Source organism: Mesocricetus auratus, unplaced genomic scaffold (genome assembly GCF_017639785.1).
Source record: "Mesocricetus auratus isolate SY011 unplaced genomic scaffold, BCM_Maur_2.0 Super-Scaffold_100707, whole genome shotgun sequence".
Classification (NCBI taxonomy): domain Eukaryota; kingdom Metazoa; phylum Chordata; class Mammalia; order Rodentia; family Cricetidae; genus Mesocricetus; species Mesocricetus auratus.
The window spans coordinates 7,685,035-7,702,668 of NW_024429269.1; the positions used below are offsets into that span (position 1 = coordinate 7,685,035).

At 46.5% G+C, this 17,634-nt stretch overlaps 1 protein-coding gene across 1 annotated transcript; it reads right to left on the reverse strand.

Annotated features, from left to right (window-relative positions):
* Positions 1-3,138: 3,138 nt before the first annotated feature.
* Positions 3,139-17,074, reverse strand: LOC101836811 (complement C1q and tumor necrosis factor-related protein 9). The gene is made up of 4 exons (XM_040740697.1): positions 16,970-17,074; positions 10,518-10,704; positions 7,377-7,439; positions 3,139-4,093 (listed from the first exon to the last, which is right to left on the reverse strand). The coding sequence occupies exons 1-4, from the start codon at positions 17,051-17,053 to the stop codon at positions 3,321-3,323; spliced, it is 1,107 nt and encodes a 368-aa protein (XP_040596631.1). The 5' UTR covers positions 17,054-17,074; the 3' UTR covers positions 3,139-3,320.
* Between the last annotated feature and the right edge of the window lie 560 nt (positions 17,075-17,634).

Sequence of the window (17,634 nt, forward strand, 5' to 3'; positions counted from 1 at the left end):
AGGACCTGGGTTCAATTCCCAGCACCCATATGGCAGTGCACAACTGTCTGGAACCCCCAAGATCTGACAACCTCACACAAACATACTCGCAGGCAAAACACCAGTACACATAAAATAAAAATAAATAAGTTATCAAAGACAGACAGGAAGGAAGGAAGGAAGGAAGGAAGGAAGGAAGGAAGGAAGGAAGGAAGGAAGAAAAGGGTATGGGTATCCCAGCCTTTGGGAGGTAGAGTTGGAAGACTAAAAAGTTCAAAATTCACACACACACACACACACACACACACACACACACAGGAAGTAAGAGTAGCTCACGGTGGTGGCAGCATGATGGGGTGGATAGGCAGCAGAGAAAGATGCATGCTGGCACTCAGTTCCCACTTCCTTCACTCCTTTTCGTCAGTCTGGAGTCCTAGCCTGCGGAATTGTACCACCCTCTTTCAGAGTAGCTCATTTCTGTCCAATTAAACCTTTCTGGAAAACCCTTCACAGTTGTGATGAGAGGTGTGCCTCCCAGGAGCTTCTAAATTCAGTCAAGTTGGCAACGACAGTTAACCATCACAGTTTGGAAGCCAGTTAGAGAAGCACTTGTGTTCCAATGAGCATATGAGCCGTGGATACATGTGGACAATTCACCATCACCACCAGGTACCCAGGTGGGCAGGAAGAGAGCCTACCTGAAACATATCCAAACTATTCTGCAGTAAGATCACATAAAGAACTGAAGTGTTGTGGCAAGTGATAATGAGGATATTGAGGATGTTAGGGGAGGGTCCACTGACCTATAGGACATAGGAAGGACATCAACTCTAGAGACCATTATGGAGAGAATTGTGTCTCCTTATAAGACATGTTAAAGCACTATTCTTTGGTACCTACAAATCTGACCTTATTTGAGTAGGGTCTTTACAGATGTAATCAGATTGGGATCATCCTGAATCCAATATGACTGGTGTCCTCTGTAGAAAAGGAAAATTTGGACATGTGCACTTGCAGAGGGAAACCTATGTGGAATTACAGGCAGAGACCCTGAAATCGTGTGTTTCAAGCCAAGGGACACAGCAGCTGCTAGAAGCTGGAAGTGGCAGGAAAGGACCTTCCTTCAGGGACTCAGTCTCAATGTTATTGACACATGGACCTTGAACTTCTGCTTCTGGAACTGTGACAAGGTACATCCCGATGTCTTAACTCACCCACCTTGGTTACGAGAGTCCTAGAAAGTTAATATAGATTTATCCCAACTATTCCTCGAGTTGGGTGGCATAGACACCTAAGTTAGAAAATAAAGTACCTATAGTTGTATTGAGTAACCTCCTGGGGTGTCTCACTGACACCTGCTTAAAGCAGTGAGTCATTAAATGGAATAAGTAGGTCTTCGGCAGTTCTGAAAGTGGAACCCATGCATACTATACAAATGCTATCCCCACTGAGACATAATCCCATCTCATTTTCTTTTACTTTCCCCTAATATCAGAGATTGTAATGTAGCCCTTAGAGCAGGAACGTGGCACCAGAATTCATCCAGAACTCTTCCCACCACAAACACACAAGCAAAGCCTTGAGTAAGGAAGCAGTGATGTGTTAAATACATTGTAACAAGCAGGCTGAGGACAGAGCTCTGTGGAGGGCACTTGCCTAGCATGCACAAACCCTAGGTTCCTTCTCTAGCAAGGAAAATGAATTACAATAAACCGGGACACTGTTTATTCTTTTACTCTTTCAGAAATTCTAAGCTGGGTGTGGTGGTGCTCATCTTTATTACCAACACTCATGAGGCAGAGGAAGGCAGGCAGATCTCTGAGTTCAAGGACAGCCTGGTCTACAGAACAAGTTCCAGGACAGCCAGGACTACATAAAGTACATAAAGAGACTGTCTTGAAAAATTCAGAGAGAGAGAGAGAGAGAGAGAGAGAGAGAGAGAGAGAGAGAGAGAGAGAGAGAGAGAGAGAGAGAGAGAGAGGTTCTAAGCTATATACAACTGTGGCAATGCATTATGATAAAAATATCCCTTACATTATTGCAGTGGTTTGAAGGAGCACTGCCCCCTTAGGCTCATATGTTTAAATACTTGGTCCCCCGTTGGTGGAACTGCTTGGGAAGGATTAGAAGGTGTGGCCTTGTTGGAGGGGGCATGTCACTGGGAGTGGGCTTTGAGGTTTCAAAAGCCCATTCTAGGTCCTCTCTTTCTCTCTCTGTCTCTGTCTCTGTCTCTGTCTCTCTCTGTCTCTCTCCCTCTGTCCCTCTCTCTCTCTCTCTCTCTCTCTCTCTCTCTCTCACACACACACACACACACACACACACTCGTTCCCTTTGTTATCAAGGAAGGTCAGTTGGGAGCAGATGGAATCAGCAACTTAATCCCTTGTAAACTCTGTTAAAGGTTCCTATAAATTATCCAATTACTTCCCCATATGATGTTTTTTGTGCTATTCAGTAAGAGAGAGTAAAGCCCTCTGCTGGGGACATAAAGCGACCTTCAGGCAGACACAGATTAAGACTCACACAGCAGACAGACAGGAGAACGGAAGACGAATAGAACACAACAGGGATGGCAGAAGAAACATAGACCATGACAGGGAGGAAAGAAGACACATGGAGGGATGGGGAAGTGGCTCAGAGGTTAAGAGCAGTGACTGCTCTTCCAGAGGTCCTGAGTTCAATTCCCAGCAACCACATGGTGGCTCACAGCCGTCTATAATGAGGTCTGGTGCCCTCTTCTGACATGCAGGCATGCATGCAGACAAAACACTGTATACATAGCAAGTAAATCGTTAAAAACAAAAAAGGAAGGGCTGGAGAGATGGCTCAGTGGTTAAGAGCACTGATTGCTCTTCCAGAGGACCCAGGCTCAATTCCCAGCACCCACATGGCAGCTAACATCTATCTGTAACTACAGGTCTGACACCCTCACACAGACAGACATACATGCCCAAAACCACCAATGCAAATAAAATAAAAACAAATAAACTTTCACTCTTATCTAAAAAACAAAAAAAGGAAGACACATAGAACATGACAGGGAGGATAAAAGAAACATAGAGCACAAAGCAGAGAACTCAAATCTGGACTCACCCCTCGTTACATGCAACCAAAGGGAAGCGCTTTGATCGCTTGCCTTAATGGGACACTGATGCATTGTTGGTGTCTCTGAGTTTATTACCAATGTGCTCAAATGACTGAACTGGTAGGATTAGCTTTCCACATCTACATTTTAGGATTGCTACACTAATTGGAGGAATGGATACAGTCACATCCCACCCTCCCTGGGCCAGTATCTACCAGCAGGGCCTTCTGTGAGGCCGTGTGCAACGTCCTTCGGGTCACAAGCTGCTGAAGAGAAGGAAGCCAGTGAATGTGGTGTCATCATCCTCGTCTGCAAACAAGCCGTTGAACCTCTCTCCTCCCGTCACCTGCATCCACACCTCATCCCCGAGCTTCAGCTCCAGCACAAGACCACCAGAGGCCTGGTCCTCAGAGCTCATGTAACCATCCTTGTTATGCAGGACTTTGACCCCATTTTTGACCAAAGAGACCTGCACGTTCCTGGAAAACACAGTGATGTGGAAGGTAAAGTAGTAGACACCAGCCACGTGGCAGGTGAACTTCCCCGTTGCTACGTTGTAATGGTTCAGTTCATTGTACAGGATCTTATCGAATTTAATGGGAGCATCAGGAGGAGGGAACTTGCTGATCACCGTGAGCCCCACTGTGAAAGCACTCTTAGGCAGGATGGGAGCCTCGCCCACTTTCCCTTTCTCTCCTCGATCGCCCTTCCAGCCTCTTATTCCTCTGACTCCTGGCTCCCCCTGGGGGCCCATGGGTCCGGCTTCTCCTTTAGGACCTGGTTTGCCAATGGGGCCCACAGGGCCAGGTAAGCCCTTGGGGCCCAAAGGTCCAGTACTGCCCATCAGTCCTTCTGGACCAGTGGGGCCCACATCGCCTTTATCTCCCTTCTGCCCCTGAGGGCCAGTCTCTCCTGGCAGCCCTTGCTCTCCTGTAGGACCAATGGATCCCTTTGGGCCATGCTTCCCTGGGGAGCCTCTGGAGCCTGGATCACCTTTAATGCCTTTTGCTTCAACTCTTCCATCTGCTCCTAATAGAGAGAGATAATGAAGATGTGGTTTAGGATACATTTAATTGAGACAAAGTAGTTTGTGAGTTTAAGATCTGCTCAGAGTCTGAAAATTCACAAACTCCCAAATTGCATGCTGGGAAATGTACATGCAAGCACACACACAAATTCACTTTCTTTTTTAAAGACAGGGTCTCATGTAGTCCAGGATGACCTCAAATTCACTACAGCCAAGAATGACTGGATGACCTTGAACTTCTAGTCCTCCTGCCGCCACCTCCTGAATGCTGCAACTATAACTGTATTTGACCATTCCCAGTTCATGCAGTGCCAGGAATAGAACCCAGGGCTTCATTCATGCTAAGCAAACCCTCTACCAACTGAGCCACATCCCCAGCCTCCAAAAGTGTGCTTCAGTCAGCACCAGGGCTCATACGAGTAAGGACAACTGTGCCACCAAAGTATCCCATGTTGACCGAGACACAAGGCCACCTTGGGAGAAGCATGCATCATTGAAGGAAGATGTGACAAGCAGCAGGTCGATCCAGCCTGCTGAATAACAGGACCTCGGTCCTAGCAAGTGACAGCCCCTCGGGGAATGGACCTGGAATCAGATGCTCATGTGGCCCACATGCCTGACAACTGTGGAGACCTGATCTGCCCTTTCCATCCCAGTTTTTCTCTGTCTGCATGAACACTCCACACCGTTGACTTCCTCCACCTATACTGGGAGGCAGTGATGCTTATGAGCAGAGAGCCTGGGCTCACCTCGGAACAATACCTACACCTCTCCACCCCGCCCCACCCCGGGCACACGTGGACATAATGTAAAGTAGATAGTGAGCCCCCAGCACATTTTTCTCTCATCTATGGAGCCAGAACAGCAATGCTACCATACCCAACTTATAGAACTCTTCTATCTTCATAAAAAGCCTTAGATTAATGCCCAGAATGAGGTGCATGTATTTGACATTACAGTCATCTCTTTCCCCATCAGCTGACGACTCCCTACTCTTCAGGTTGCAACTCATTCTGGGAAATTACCAGCCACTGAGCTGTCTCCAGCCTGGAACCGTACTGAAGTGCCACTTTCTTCCTGAAGTAGAGCCAGTTGCACTGAGTGAAGTAGAACCTTCCTCCTTGGTGCTCATTCACTAAGTCAGAGGTCAGCACACCATGGCCTGCTGCCCAAAGCTGTCCTCCTACCTGATTTTCACACAGCCCATAAGCTAAGAATACTTTATATGTTTAAATGAACAAAAATAACATCCCATCATGGTGTGGTGACTATGGACCCACCATTTCAGCTACTCAGGAGGCTGACAAAGAGGACAGCCCATTCATAGCCCTCCTGGTCTACATAGTAAGGCCCAGGCCAGCCTCAGAAACTCCATGATACTCTCTTAAATTAAAAAGTTACACAAGAGAGGTATCAAGAATAAATAACTATTGAATGCTTAGCCAAAAAATGGGACATCTATGCCATGCCTTCACGACTCGGAGAACATCGGGAAAGAGTGCGTGGGAAGGATGTAAAAGCCAGAGGAAGGAGTGAGGAATAGAAGACCGAAGTCCAGGCATGATATGGCTGCTGGACTCTTGAACTCACGGCAGCTGTGATGACCTGTACAAGACTGGGCCCCTCACCACTCTGCCATGGAAGAGGAAGGAGCTACTGGGACCCCACACTCCCCTGAGGATTTATGTTCAGTCAGTGTGTGGTGTGGAGGGAGACACATCTTCTTCAGTAGTTAGTTATTAGGAAGGGTCGCCTGCTCCACAAGCACACCCATGTGCCTATAAATACTCCAATGAAACTCGTTGGGTCACACATACAAGAAAGGATAAAAGACAGGAGCGGAGAAGCAGCAGAAAAAGAATGGGATCTGAGGGACCGGCCAAGAGCAGGCAGTGGGATGAGTGTGGCTGAAACATTGCGTACAAGTATGAAAATGTCACAGAAGACTCCATTATCTATAATTAGTATAGATCAGTAATATAATTATCTATAATTAGTATGTATCAGCTCCCCCAGAACATGACAACACCTGTTTGTGTGGTATCTGCGGCTGCCTATTGGTGCAGGAGCAGATCCCACAGCTGAGACTCGCTTCCACTTGGACCTTTCCAGGAAGCGTTTGTTTATTCCTGCATGTACCCGTAGCTCTTGAAGAGAGAGTATGTTGGTAGTTAATCTTGATTAGCAATTTGACAACACCTAGAATCAACTAAAACCCAAACATTTGGGCAAACCTGTGAGGAATTTTCTTTCTTCCTCCCTTCCTCTTTCTCTCCCTCTCTCCCCTCCACCCCTCTTTCTTTCTCTTTGGGTTTTTGAGACAGGGCTTATCTGTGTATACTTGGCTGTCCTGTAACTCACACTGTAGATCAGGCTGGTCTTGAACTCACAGAGATCTGCCTGCCTCTGCCTCCCAAGTGCTGGGATCAAAGGCACACACCACCACACCTCAGTGAGGCATTTTCTTTCTTTCTTTCTTTTTTTTGGGGGGGTTTGTTTGTTTGCTTGCTTGCTTTTTCGAGGCAGGGTTTCTCTGTATTGTTTTGGAGGCTGTTGTCCTGGAACTCGCTCTGTAGACCAGGCTGGCCTCAAACTCACAGAGATTCTCCTGCCTCTGCCTCCCGAATGCTGGGATTAAAGGCGTGCGCCACCAACGCCCGGCGAGGCATTTTCTTGATTGGATCATTTGAGGTGGGAAGATCCGCCCTAAATTTGGGGCCACAGCTGTCAGCTCATTGTGAAAGGACATGGAAGAAGGACTTCTGCTTTTTGCTTGTCCTTGTCCTAGCTGGCAAATCTATCTGTTGTGTTGTTGGGCCATGCTTTGCTGGTGTTAGAATCTACTTCTTCATGACTGCAACATGGACTCAAGCCCAGCAGCTGTTTAGGAATTCCTTAGGACTCTAGAGTCAGATTGGGACTGCTGAGATATCCAGGCTCATAAATTGAACAACTAACAGATTATTGGCCTTCCTGTTGGGAGACAGTCATTGTTGAACTACCCAGACCACAGCCTTATAATCTCTCTCTCTCTCTCTCTCTCTCTCTCTCTCTCTCTCTCTCTCTCTCTCTCTCTCTCTCTCTCTCTCTCTCTCTCTCTCTCTCTCTGTGTGTGTTTATATTTCTGTACAACCGTTCTCCAGTTGTGGCCTTTGGAGAGCCTTGACCTATACAGTGGTTCATCCTGGGAGCTGCAGACAGGTCAGTCCACAGCAGAGCTGAATAGCTGCTGTCAACAGCTGTGTTAGAGCACTGTGGAAGAGTGAATGCAAAGCCACCGCCGACCTGGTTCTCCTTTCTCCCCACGAATTCCATCCTTCCCTGGGCCACCGGGATGTCCTGGTTCTCCTAGGTGGAAGGGAAGAAAGCAGACGAAAGTTGAGATTCCAGTTCCAATTTCCTGGCTGTGTATCTCCAGGGGTGACTGATACAGGAAGTCCTGGGTGCCCAGCCCACCTCTTTTTCCACCAGTGCAGGTGGAGGTAGCAACTGCTCGTGAGTACCCAGGGTGTTGAGTCGTGTAGGATGAGCAGGTTATGAAATGGGTTGGTGACTTCCTGAGCACCCGACTGTGGGATGCCCAAGGAGCATGAAACAAGGCAAACTAAAACACTGAGGACCGTGCTGTAAGTCTGTCTCAGGAGGAGGACTTGGAAGTGTTCCGAATGTGGGAGGCGCTAGACATATCCCTCTGATCCCTTTCCACCATTCATTCAGAGAGTGGAGCGGAAGGCTCAATGAAACATAAGAGAACTCTGTGACTGCTGGGGAAGGAAAGGCATTGTAGACAGGAGGTGAATGCCACGTAACGGGCTGTGGATGGGACATTAGTGTTCTGCTAGTCATGCAGCACTAGTCCTATGTCTGGGAGTAGACCACCAAGTCCCACCTTTGCCTGGTGTGTGCGTTCAAGGTGAACTGGTCAGAGCCTGGTAGCAGAAGAGCTCACGAGGCCATGGTTTACTCCAGGTTCTGTCTCACCCATATCAGCCGAGACTCCAAAACTTCAGTGCTACCATTCTAGCTGTGGTGTGACGAGGAGCTGGGACAGCCTTCATCGCTCAGGACTAGAGAGTGACACAGGCTGATTTGCATCCATCATAATGCCTGGTGTTACTCCAAGCAATCCCTTGGTCCCATTGAACCACCAAGTGGAAGGCATCCCCAAACCAGCCTCCTCTCCTTTATCACCCACTCCTTGTCTGCACCACCCTGAAGCAGAGTCTTCCTGCCCAGACCTCTCTTTCTCCCTGCTTAGTTCCCAGTTCTTGCATTCTATAGCACGATCTCAAAGCTTCTATGGTCATCCATGCTGGAGCATGAGCAATGACCTGAACAACTGTGAATGCATGTCATAGGCACTGTAGTAACTGTGTTGAGTGTATAAAACATACAGCACATCTTCAGAGAACCAGGTAAAGAAGCAGCAGATTTTCTTGTCAAGAAATGTGGGTTAACATCATTCTCCTAAGAAATAGCACATTGAGTAGAACATATATATGAACTAAATGGAAAAATAGAGAAACAAATACTTTTTTGCTGTTGTTTGATTTTTGTTGCTGTTTTTGAGGCAGGGTCTCTCTATTATGTAGCTCTGACTGTCTTGGAACTCAATATATAGACCAGGCTACCCTTGAACTCACAGAGATCCACCTGCTTCTAACTCCTGAGTGTTAGGATTAAAGGCATTAAAAGCTATCATATCTGACCCAGAAAACATGTGGTTTTTAAGAAATCTGTTTTGACAGAGTTAGGGCGGTAGCTCAATGGCAAAGAGAAAGAATGAGGACCTGAGTTCAAATCCCTAGCACCCATGTAAAAAGCCAAACATAGTTGTCAGAGCCTGGGGAGGGGACTAGAGGCATGGGGTGGGGGTGGGGGGAACAACAGGGAGATCCTGAGGATTTGCTAGACAGACAACCTGGTCAACATGGTGAGCTTCAGGTTATGCAAAAGACCCTGCCCCCCCCCCGTAAAGCTGAGCAGAATAGAGGACGACAGCTGGCAATGAGGTACACACACACACACACACACACACACACACACACACACACACACACTACAGAGAGGGGAAGAGAACAGAGAGATTGATTGATTGATTGATTGATTGATTGATTGATTGACTGAATGACTGACTGACTGATGATTTTGAGCCAGGCACAGTGGTACATGTATATAATCCCAGCACTCAAGAGGTAGAGGCAGGAGGATGAAGAGTTCAGTTCATCCTTGGGTACATAGCAACTTTGAGGCCAACCTGGGATGCATGAGACACTGCCAGTAAAGAAGAGTTGGGCTGGGGAGGTTGCTCAGTGGTTAGAGCACTGGCTGTGCTTCCAGGGAACCCAGGTTTGCTTCGCAGAAAACCACATGGCACCTCACAACCATCCATAGCTCAGTCCCAGATGACTCAGTGCCCTCTTCTGGCCGCCACGGGCACTACACACACGGTGCCTAGACATGCATGCAGACAAAACATTCACATACATAAAAAAATAAAATGTCTAAAAAATGAAAAAAAAGTTTCTTTAAAGCAGGAGATCACACCAAGAAAGATGGAGAAAGATTTGCAAAGGGAGAGGTAAACAAATTTGGCATTACATGTATAAGAGTATTATCTTGATTTATCTAGAAATCCTCTGTCCTTTTCATGTGTATGAAATATCTGGTAATGAGCATTAAAACTTCATATATTCAAAAGTAAACACAGCTCCAGACATGGTGGTACATGCCTATGGTCACAGAACTTGGGAGACCATATGTGACCCTCTCATCCGTCACTTTGCAGTCATCTTGGTTATTAGAATGGCCGTTGCAGTCTCAAAATGCTTATGGCCAAATAACCTTAACTTTAGTTAATAAAATTCCCAAAGTGTAAGAGCATTGATGCTGGTAACTTTAATATAGGAAAGCGTAATACTGAATCTGTCTTATTATTAATGATTATTTATTCCTTACCTACTTTAGAAATTAAACTTTATCGTAGGTTATGTGTGTATAGGAGGAAACAAGAAACCGGTAGTGTTTTGTACTCTCTTGGCTTTAGGCACCCGCCGTGGGCCTTCTTTCTCCCTGTGGATGGGGGTTGCTACTGTACTTAGCCATCAGATTGACCCATTGGCCTCATGATTTAAAGATCTGCCACACCACAGTGTCCCACTCAAATGCCCTGTAGTTACAGAAGCACTTGCTAACAGTCATCTCCAGTCGATGACAAGTCTGTGAGGGCAGGGTGCTGCTGGCCTTGTCCTCCACTCCCTTCAGCACCTAGAATAATGGCATGCGGCAAGGAGCTGGTCTTTGAGAAGAGCCTGCAGGGCACATTGGTGTGGGAGGGTTCGGTGGGCGGGTGTAACAGAACACCAGGGGCGATCGGGGGGATGAAGGGACAAAAGACGGCAGTGCGAAGCTGCAAATGTCCGATACCTGGGTCTCCTTTGTCACCCTTGGCACCATCTCGTCCATCTCTTCCTGGTAGGCCATTGTGACCTGGATTCCCAGGGATGCCAGAGTGTCCTTGCCGGCAGGTGTCCTGGGAGTACACACTCCATGCACAGGTGCCCAAAGCCAGCAGGAGCCACCAAATCCTCATGGTCAGACGACAGGGACTGGACTGAAAGAGCGAAACAGAAACTCAAAGATGCCTGGTCACTGGGTGTAGGTGCAGTTGGCTGGGCATGCCCAGGGCCTCTCTTCTCTGCAATGGGACATAGCCTTTTCTCTCTGCACTGACAAAGGATTGACCATGATACCACATGTCAGATGGTCAAGGCAGGGAAACAGAAACCAGGCGACTGACCAAGCTGTCTCGAAGCCTGCCACAGCGGCACAGGTCTGCAATTCCAGCACTAGGAAGGCTGAGAAAGAAATACTTAAGTTCTAGGTCACCCTGAGCTATATAGTGAGACTCTATTGGAGAGAGAGAGAGAGAGAGAGAGAGAGAGAGAGAGGAGGGAGGGGGGAAGAAAAGCATATTATTGGGACCACTTTTAATTGTCAATGAATGTGGAAGCCAAGTTTTGAGGTCTGGGGACTCTTCTAGTTATTGCTTCAATTGGAGCAAGCCACTATTTTGAGTCAGAGAAAAAAATGTTTTCTTATTTCATGGGGCTGATGTAAAGACCAAATATTTGAACTCAATATACATGGGAAATGCACTAAAAAAAAAATAAGGCCTGCATAGAATTGCTGATTCCTGGATATAGAGCCAAACAAAAACAAAAAACCAAACAAACAACTTAGAGATTTGAACAAGTTCTGTTCCTGGCTGCATGTCCACAGAGGCCACAAGGGGTAGCAGCCCACATGGCCCTTAGTTGGGTGAGTCGTTTTAGAATATGTAGTATATAAATGCAGTGGAATGCCATTTGGCACCCAGAAAGACGGGAAATCCCGGCCCATGCTACATCACGGATGAAGCTCGAGGACATTAGGCATTGACACAATCTGGGACTGAAAGATTGATTTATGTGAGTACTTATTTAAAGTGTGCAAAAAGGGGGCTGGAGAGATGATTCAGCTGTTACAGAGCACTGGCTGTTCTTCCAGAGGACCCAGGTACAGTTCCCAGCACCCACATGGCAGCTCACAACTGTCTGTAACTCCAGTTCCAAAGGATCTGGCATCTTCACACCAATGCACATAAAATAAAGTTGAATAGTAATAATAAAAAGTATGCAAAGTAGTCCATCCCATGGAGAAGGCGAAACAGCAGGTGCCAGGAGCTGAAGGGGTGGGGTGCTGTTGGGTGAAAGATGGACCTTCTGCCGCTACGAGATGGTGATGGCTGCAGGGTGACGGGAATATACTCAGTCACACACTTTAGATGGCTCAACTGGTGAGTTTGAATTTATGTGGTTTTGATCACAATAAAGGACAACAAAACAGTAAACCAGAGGATATGACTCAGTTGTAGAAAGGTTGCCTCGAACACACGACCACACACGCATAACAGAATTGTGTGGCATTAACAGCAGTGTACCTTTGGGTATGCCTTTGGGTATGGCTTCAGCTCAGTGCTGGAACACTTGTGTCACACATGTGAGTCCTTGGCTTTATTTGCTTTAGCACCCAGTGTTGCAAGAAAAAGACCCTTGAGGCGGCCTGGCAGTGCATCCCTGAGCACGCACAGGGTGAGGGTTAGGCCTGTGCACGCACCATCAGACCAGGAGGAGCACATTCCCATCCCTTTCCTCTGAGGACACTGGCGCTCCTTCTTGGGTTCTTGCCTGATTGTGTTTCTGTGTTTAATCTGCCTTCAGCCTCAGGTTGGAGCTGAGATCTGGGTGAGAGGGGAAGACTCCCCACAGCAGGATCAGTATACAAGCTCCTACAGGGCTTTGAGCCCTTGAGATGCCAATGAGTGGGATTCCAACTCAAGCTGAGGAGCCCTGTGAGCGTGCAAAGTGTCACACCACCTCCCCCTCAGGACCTGCCCGGCAAGGCTCTGCACAGATACAAGGTCACTGAACTCAAAGGTCATCTGAGTGTATTTTCAGCATTATATCTCCAGGCCCCAATACCAAGTATAGAGCAGCACAATGAGCATTATGGCTGAAGGCAAGGACTATGTGATGGCAGCTCTTTTAAGATTTAAGGACTAAAACAAAGAAGAACACGTGGGTTAATGCAACTCATCAGACCCCAGATCCTATGTGCCATTCGCAGAAATGCCTTTGTAAAGGCAAAAACACGCATCTGTCTGTCCCTATGATCCAGGAGTGCCATCTCTAAAATTATTTATAACCAAGCAAGATCTGTGTGCCACGGGTAACTGCAGCATTGTCTGTTAAGGTGGGAAAGACGCAGTATGTGTTGCCCAGCAGCAGATGTAGGAAGTGGGCCAGTTCACAAGCACTGAGAGCTATCATGGCTGGTGACATATAAAGATGCCTGGTTGCATAGGGATGAGGAGTTCAGATCAGCCTGCATACAGATTCCATCTCAAAAGACCCAGCCAAAGGAAAATGTCTAAAAAGGGGGCTGGAGAGATAACTCAGCCGTTAAGTTCTTTTGCTGCTCTTACAGAGGACTGGAGTTGTGCTCCCAGCCCCACAGTGGGTAGTTCACAACTGCTTATAACTTCAGCTCCAGGGGATCTGGCCTCCGAGGGTGTCCACACAACAAGCACGTATACACACAAGCACACACAAAAACAAACATCATAAAATACCTTGGGGTAACGCTAACCAAACAAGTGAAAGACCTGTATCGCAAGAACTTTGAATCTTTAAAGAAAGAAATTAAAGAAGCCCTCAGAAAATGGAAAGATCTCCCATGCTCTTGGATAGGTAGGATCAATCTAGTAAAAATGGCAATCCTGCCCAAAGCAATCTACAGATTCAATGCAATCCCCATTAAAATCCCAGCACAATTCTTCACAGACCTTGAAAGAACAATAATCAATTTTGTATGGAAAAACAAAAGACCCAGGATAGCCAAAACAACCCTGTTCAACAAGGCAACGTCCGGAGGCATCACCATCCCTGACCTCAAGCTCTATTATAGAGCTATAGTCCTGAAAACAGCTTGGTATTGACACAAAAATAGACAGGTAGACCAATGGAATCGAATTGAAAACCCTGATATTAACCCACACACGTACGAACATCTGATCGTTGACAAAGAAGCTAAAAATATACAATGGAATAAAGAAAGCATCTTCAACAAATGATGCTGGCATAACTGGAGACTGGCATGTAGAAGAATGTGGATCGATCCATGTTTATCGCCAAGCACAAAACTTAAGTCCAAATGGATCAAAGACCTCAACATAAATCCAGCCACACTGAACCTCTTAGAAGACAAAGTGGGTGGTACCCTTGAACGAATTGGTACAGGAGACAGCTTCCTGAACATAACACCACTAGCACAGACAGTGAGATCAACAATTAATAAATGGGACCTCCTGAAACTGAAAAGCTTCTGTAAGGCAAAGGACACAGTCAGCAAGACAAAAAGGCAGTCCACAGAGTGGGAAAAAATATTCACTAATCCCACATCTGACAGAGGGTTGATCTCCAAAATTTACAAAGAATTCAAGAAGCAAGTCTCCAAAACATCAAAGGACCCAGTTAAAAAGTGGGCTGTAGAACTAAATAGAGAATTTTCAATAGAGGAGTCTAAAATGGCTGAGAGGCACTTGAGAAAGTGCTCAACATCCTTAGCCATCCGGGAAATGCAAATCAAAACAACTCTCAGATACCATCTCACCCCTGTCAGAATGGCTAAAATCAAAAACACCAATGACAATTTATGCTGGAGAGGATGTGGTGAAAGGGGGACACTCCTCCATTGCTGGTGGGAGTGCCAACTGGTTCAGCCACTTTGGAAATCAGTGTGGAGATTCCTCAGAAAAATGGGAATAAACCTACCACAAGACCCAGCAACTCCACTCTTAGGCATATATCCAAAAGATGCCCATTCATACAACAAAGATGTCTGTTCCACTATGTTCATACAGCATTATTTGTAATAGCCAGAACTTGGAAGCAACCTAGATGTCCCTCAACCGAAGAGTGGATAGAGAAAATGTGGTACATTTACACAATGGAGTACTATTCAGCAGAGAAAAACAATGGAATCCTGAGATTCGCAGGCAAATGGATGACACTAGAAGAAACCATCCTGAGTGAGGTAACCCAGTCACAAAAAGAGAAACATGGCATGTACTCTCTCATATATGGATTTTAGACATAGATCTGGGGAGTGCCAGCCTACAATCCCATGGCCAGAGAGTCTGGGAAACAGAAACTTCATTCAGTGGCTGATGGAAGAAGAGGCAGACTCCCACGGTTAAGTACTGAGCTGAACTCAAGAAAGCCAGTAACAGAGAGGGAGGACTGATGACCAAAGGGATTAAGACTGGGCTGGTTTAACCCACAGAAGCAGCTGACCTGACAAAGATTAACTCTTCAATCCCAGGCATCAGCCTGGGAATCCAGCATGGGACTGATCAAGACCCCCTGAATCTGGGTGTCAGTGAGGAGGCCTAGGTAATCTATTGAGCCTTGGGCAGCAGATCAGTACCCATCCCGAGTATACACACGGACTTTGGACTCCCATTCAACAATGTGAGGTGCAATCTCACCCTGAACTCTTGGAGAAGGGTCTAGGCCCTGCCCTATATGAAATGACAGACTATGGACACCCCTATGGAGGGCCTCACCCTCCCTGGGGAAATGAGGGGATAATGGGGGGGTTTGGGGGAGGGCACAGGAGGAGGGGAGGGAAAGGGAGAGGGACCTGGAACTGACTTGTGAAGCAACCTTGTTTCTTATCTAAATTTAAACTGAAAAATAAATAAATAAATAAAAATAAAAAATAAAATAAGGCTTTAGAAAAGTTTATAGTGACTTTCAGAAAGACTAAAACATCCAGCACGTTATGAAGATATTGACGTTCCCATATTATCAAAAACTAGAAATAACCAAACACGTTAATGTTTAGAATGATGAAGTAGTAAGAGGCTTTAGCCCCTTTGCCCCTGGATACTGACATCAAAAAAACTGCCGCCCTCTAGTGGAAGCTGCTGAGTACTGTGGGATACAGAAATGTTTCTGGAAGAGGAAACCCAACTGTTTATCTCTCAGTCACAAACTCACTCCACTTCAGGAAGTTGAGTTTTCTTAGAGCCACGTCCGTGAGTTATCTGCAGAGGCGTCTGCTGCTGGACTCACGGGTGACTGGCGGATTCTAGGCTGATGCCTCTGTGCTTCTCCAGCGTCCCCTCACTTCCCAGCCTCTCCATAAAGAGCCACCTGGTGATTAAGAGCTTGGTCCTCCAGAGGACCTGGGTTAAATCCCCAGCACCTACATGGCTGCTCATAGCCATCTGTAACTTGAGTTCCAGATAATGTAACATCCTTTCCTAGCTTCCAAGGGGGTAGAGAGACAGTGCTAGCATCACACACACACACACACACACACACACACACACACACACACACACACACACACACACAAAACAAACAAACAAAAACCCACTTTTGGTGCCTCTTCTGATGAATTTTCTCTAATTCATAGTCAAGGGTAGGCATATTCTCAAATATTTCAGATTCCTTATGCCCCTCAAACACATCAAAGTTCTTACGAAGCCCCAAACACTAACATTAACAGAAATCAGGACCACCTTACTTTTTCCAGGCAGGATCTTTCTCTGCAGCTCAGGCCAGCTTAGAACTCATGATGCTCCTGCCTCAGCATCCCAAGTGCTGGATGGCAGGTGTGCTGCTCCAGGCCAGTTTGAGAGTAGTCTCTGCTGAGACCCAGCTTGCCTGAGCATAAAACTTGAGGGACAACATCATGACGTCCCTCCACACTAAGCTGGCTTTATTACTTCTCCCATATATTCAATACAATGTCGCAGTACGTGTCTTTTTCTCAGCACATACTGAGGTTTTTATAGACCATAAATTAGCAGACATAACTATTAGAACAGACTCATTAAACCATGTAGCTGATAATCTATGTGCTTTTCTAGAAAGGTCTGTTATTTGTGTGATTCATCCTGTTTTTTATGCCTCCTTCCAGCACAGTATTTCAAAATTATAGCAAATGAAATTCTCTGCTTTTCTTTCTTGTTTAGTGACCCACCCCTGTGTGTGTGTGTGTGTGTGTGTGTGTGTGTGTGTGTGTGTGTGTATGAGAGGCAGAGAGAGAGAGACAGAGACAGAGAGACACACACAGAGAGAGTGTGTGTCTCATACTGTAACCCAGACTGGCTGGCTGGCCTGGAACTCACTTGGTAGCCCAGTCTGTATCAGTCCAGTGTGACACTTCAAGTATGAACCACAACACCTACACCTGTTTGTCCTTTAGAAAAAATGTTAGAAGCGGATTATCTCAGTTCTTACGCAGATCTTTTCCAGTGCACTTACCTGAACCCTGGAGTTGCAGGCTGGACACAGGCACTGAGAATAGGGAGCCAACACACTGTAAATAAAATTATGCCTTCCTGCCATGGAACTCCCCAGTGTACATAACTGCAAAATAGCAGGAAGGGGAGGGGACAGGGGGAGGCACAGAATGTCTTGGGTGAGCTTCAAAACTCACAGCAGCACTGGGGTCGGGTAGCTTCTCTTTGGAGCACCCCTGGGTGTAGAAAGTTGCGCCCCTTTCTTCTGTCCTCTTAAATGAAATGAGGGGACTCCCGGTGACCCAGCAGGTGGGATGCGGGAGAAGAGACCCTCGTCGCAGGTTCCATTCCTTACTGTGAACAGCTTTCTCCTTGGCCTGGAGTCCATCGTGGGGTAACAGGTACAAAGATGACAAAGAGGACCGTGACAGTAACTGGGTAGCCTTTGCAGCAAAGACCATTAGGATTACTTTCTGCTTGCTTAGAACTTTCAAATGATTAGTTTCTGTTGTGCATTTCATTAAGGGCAAAACTGAAATCAAGGGCAACCTATGATTCAGTTAATTCTGGCATCCGCATCTCTACAGGGCGCTTTGATAGTCAGAAGGAAAAGGCTTTTTTGGTGTGTTTTTGGGGTTAGTATGTTCAGGAGGTAACTCTGAGCCCTTGTGACTTCTAAAGCTCTAG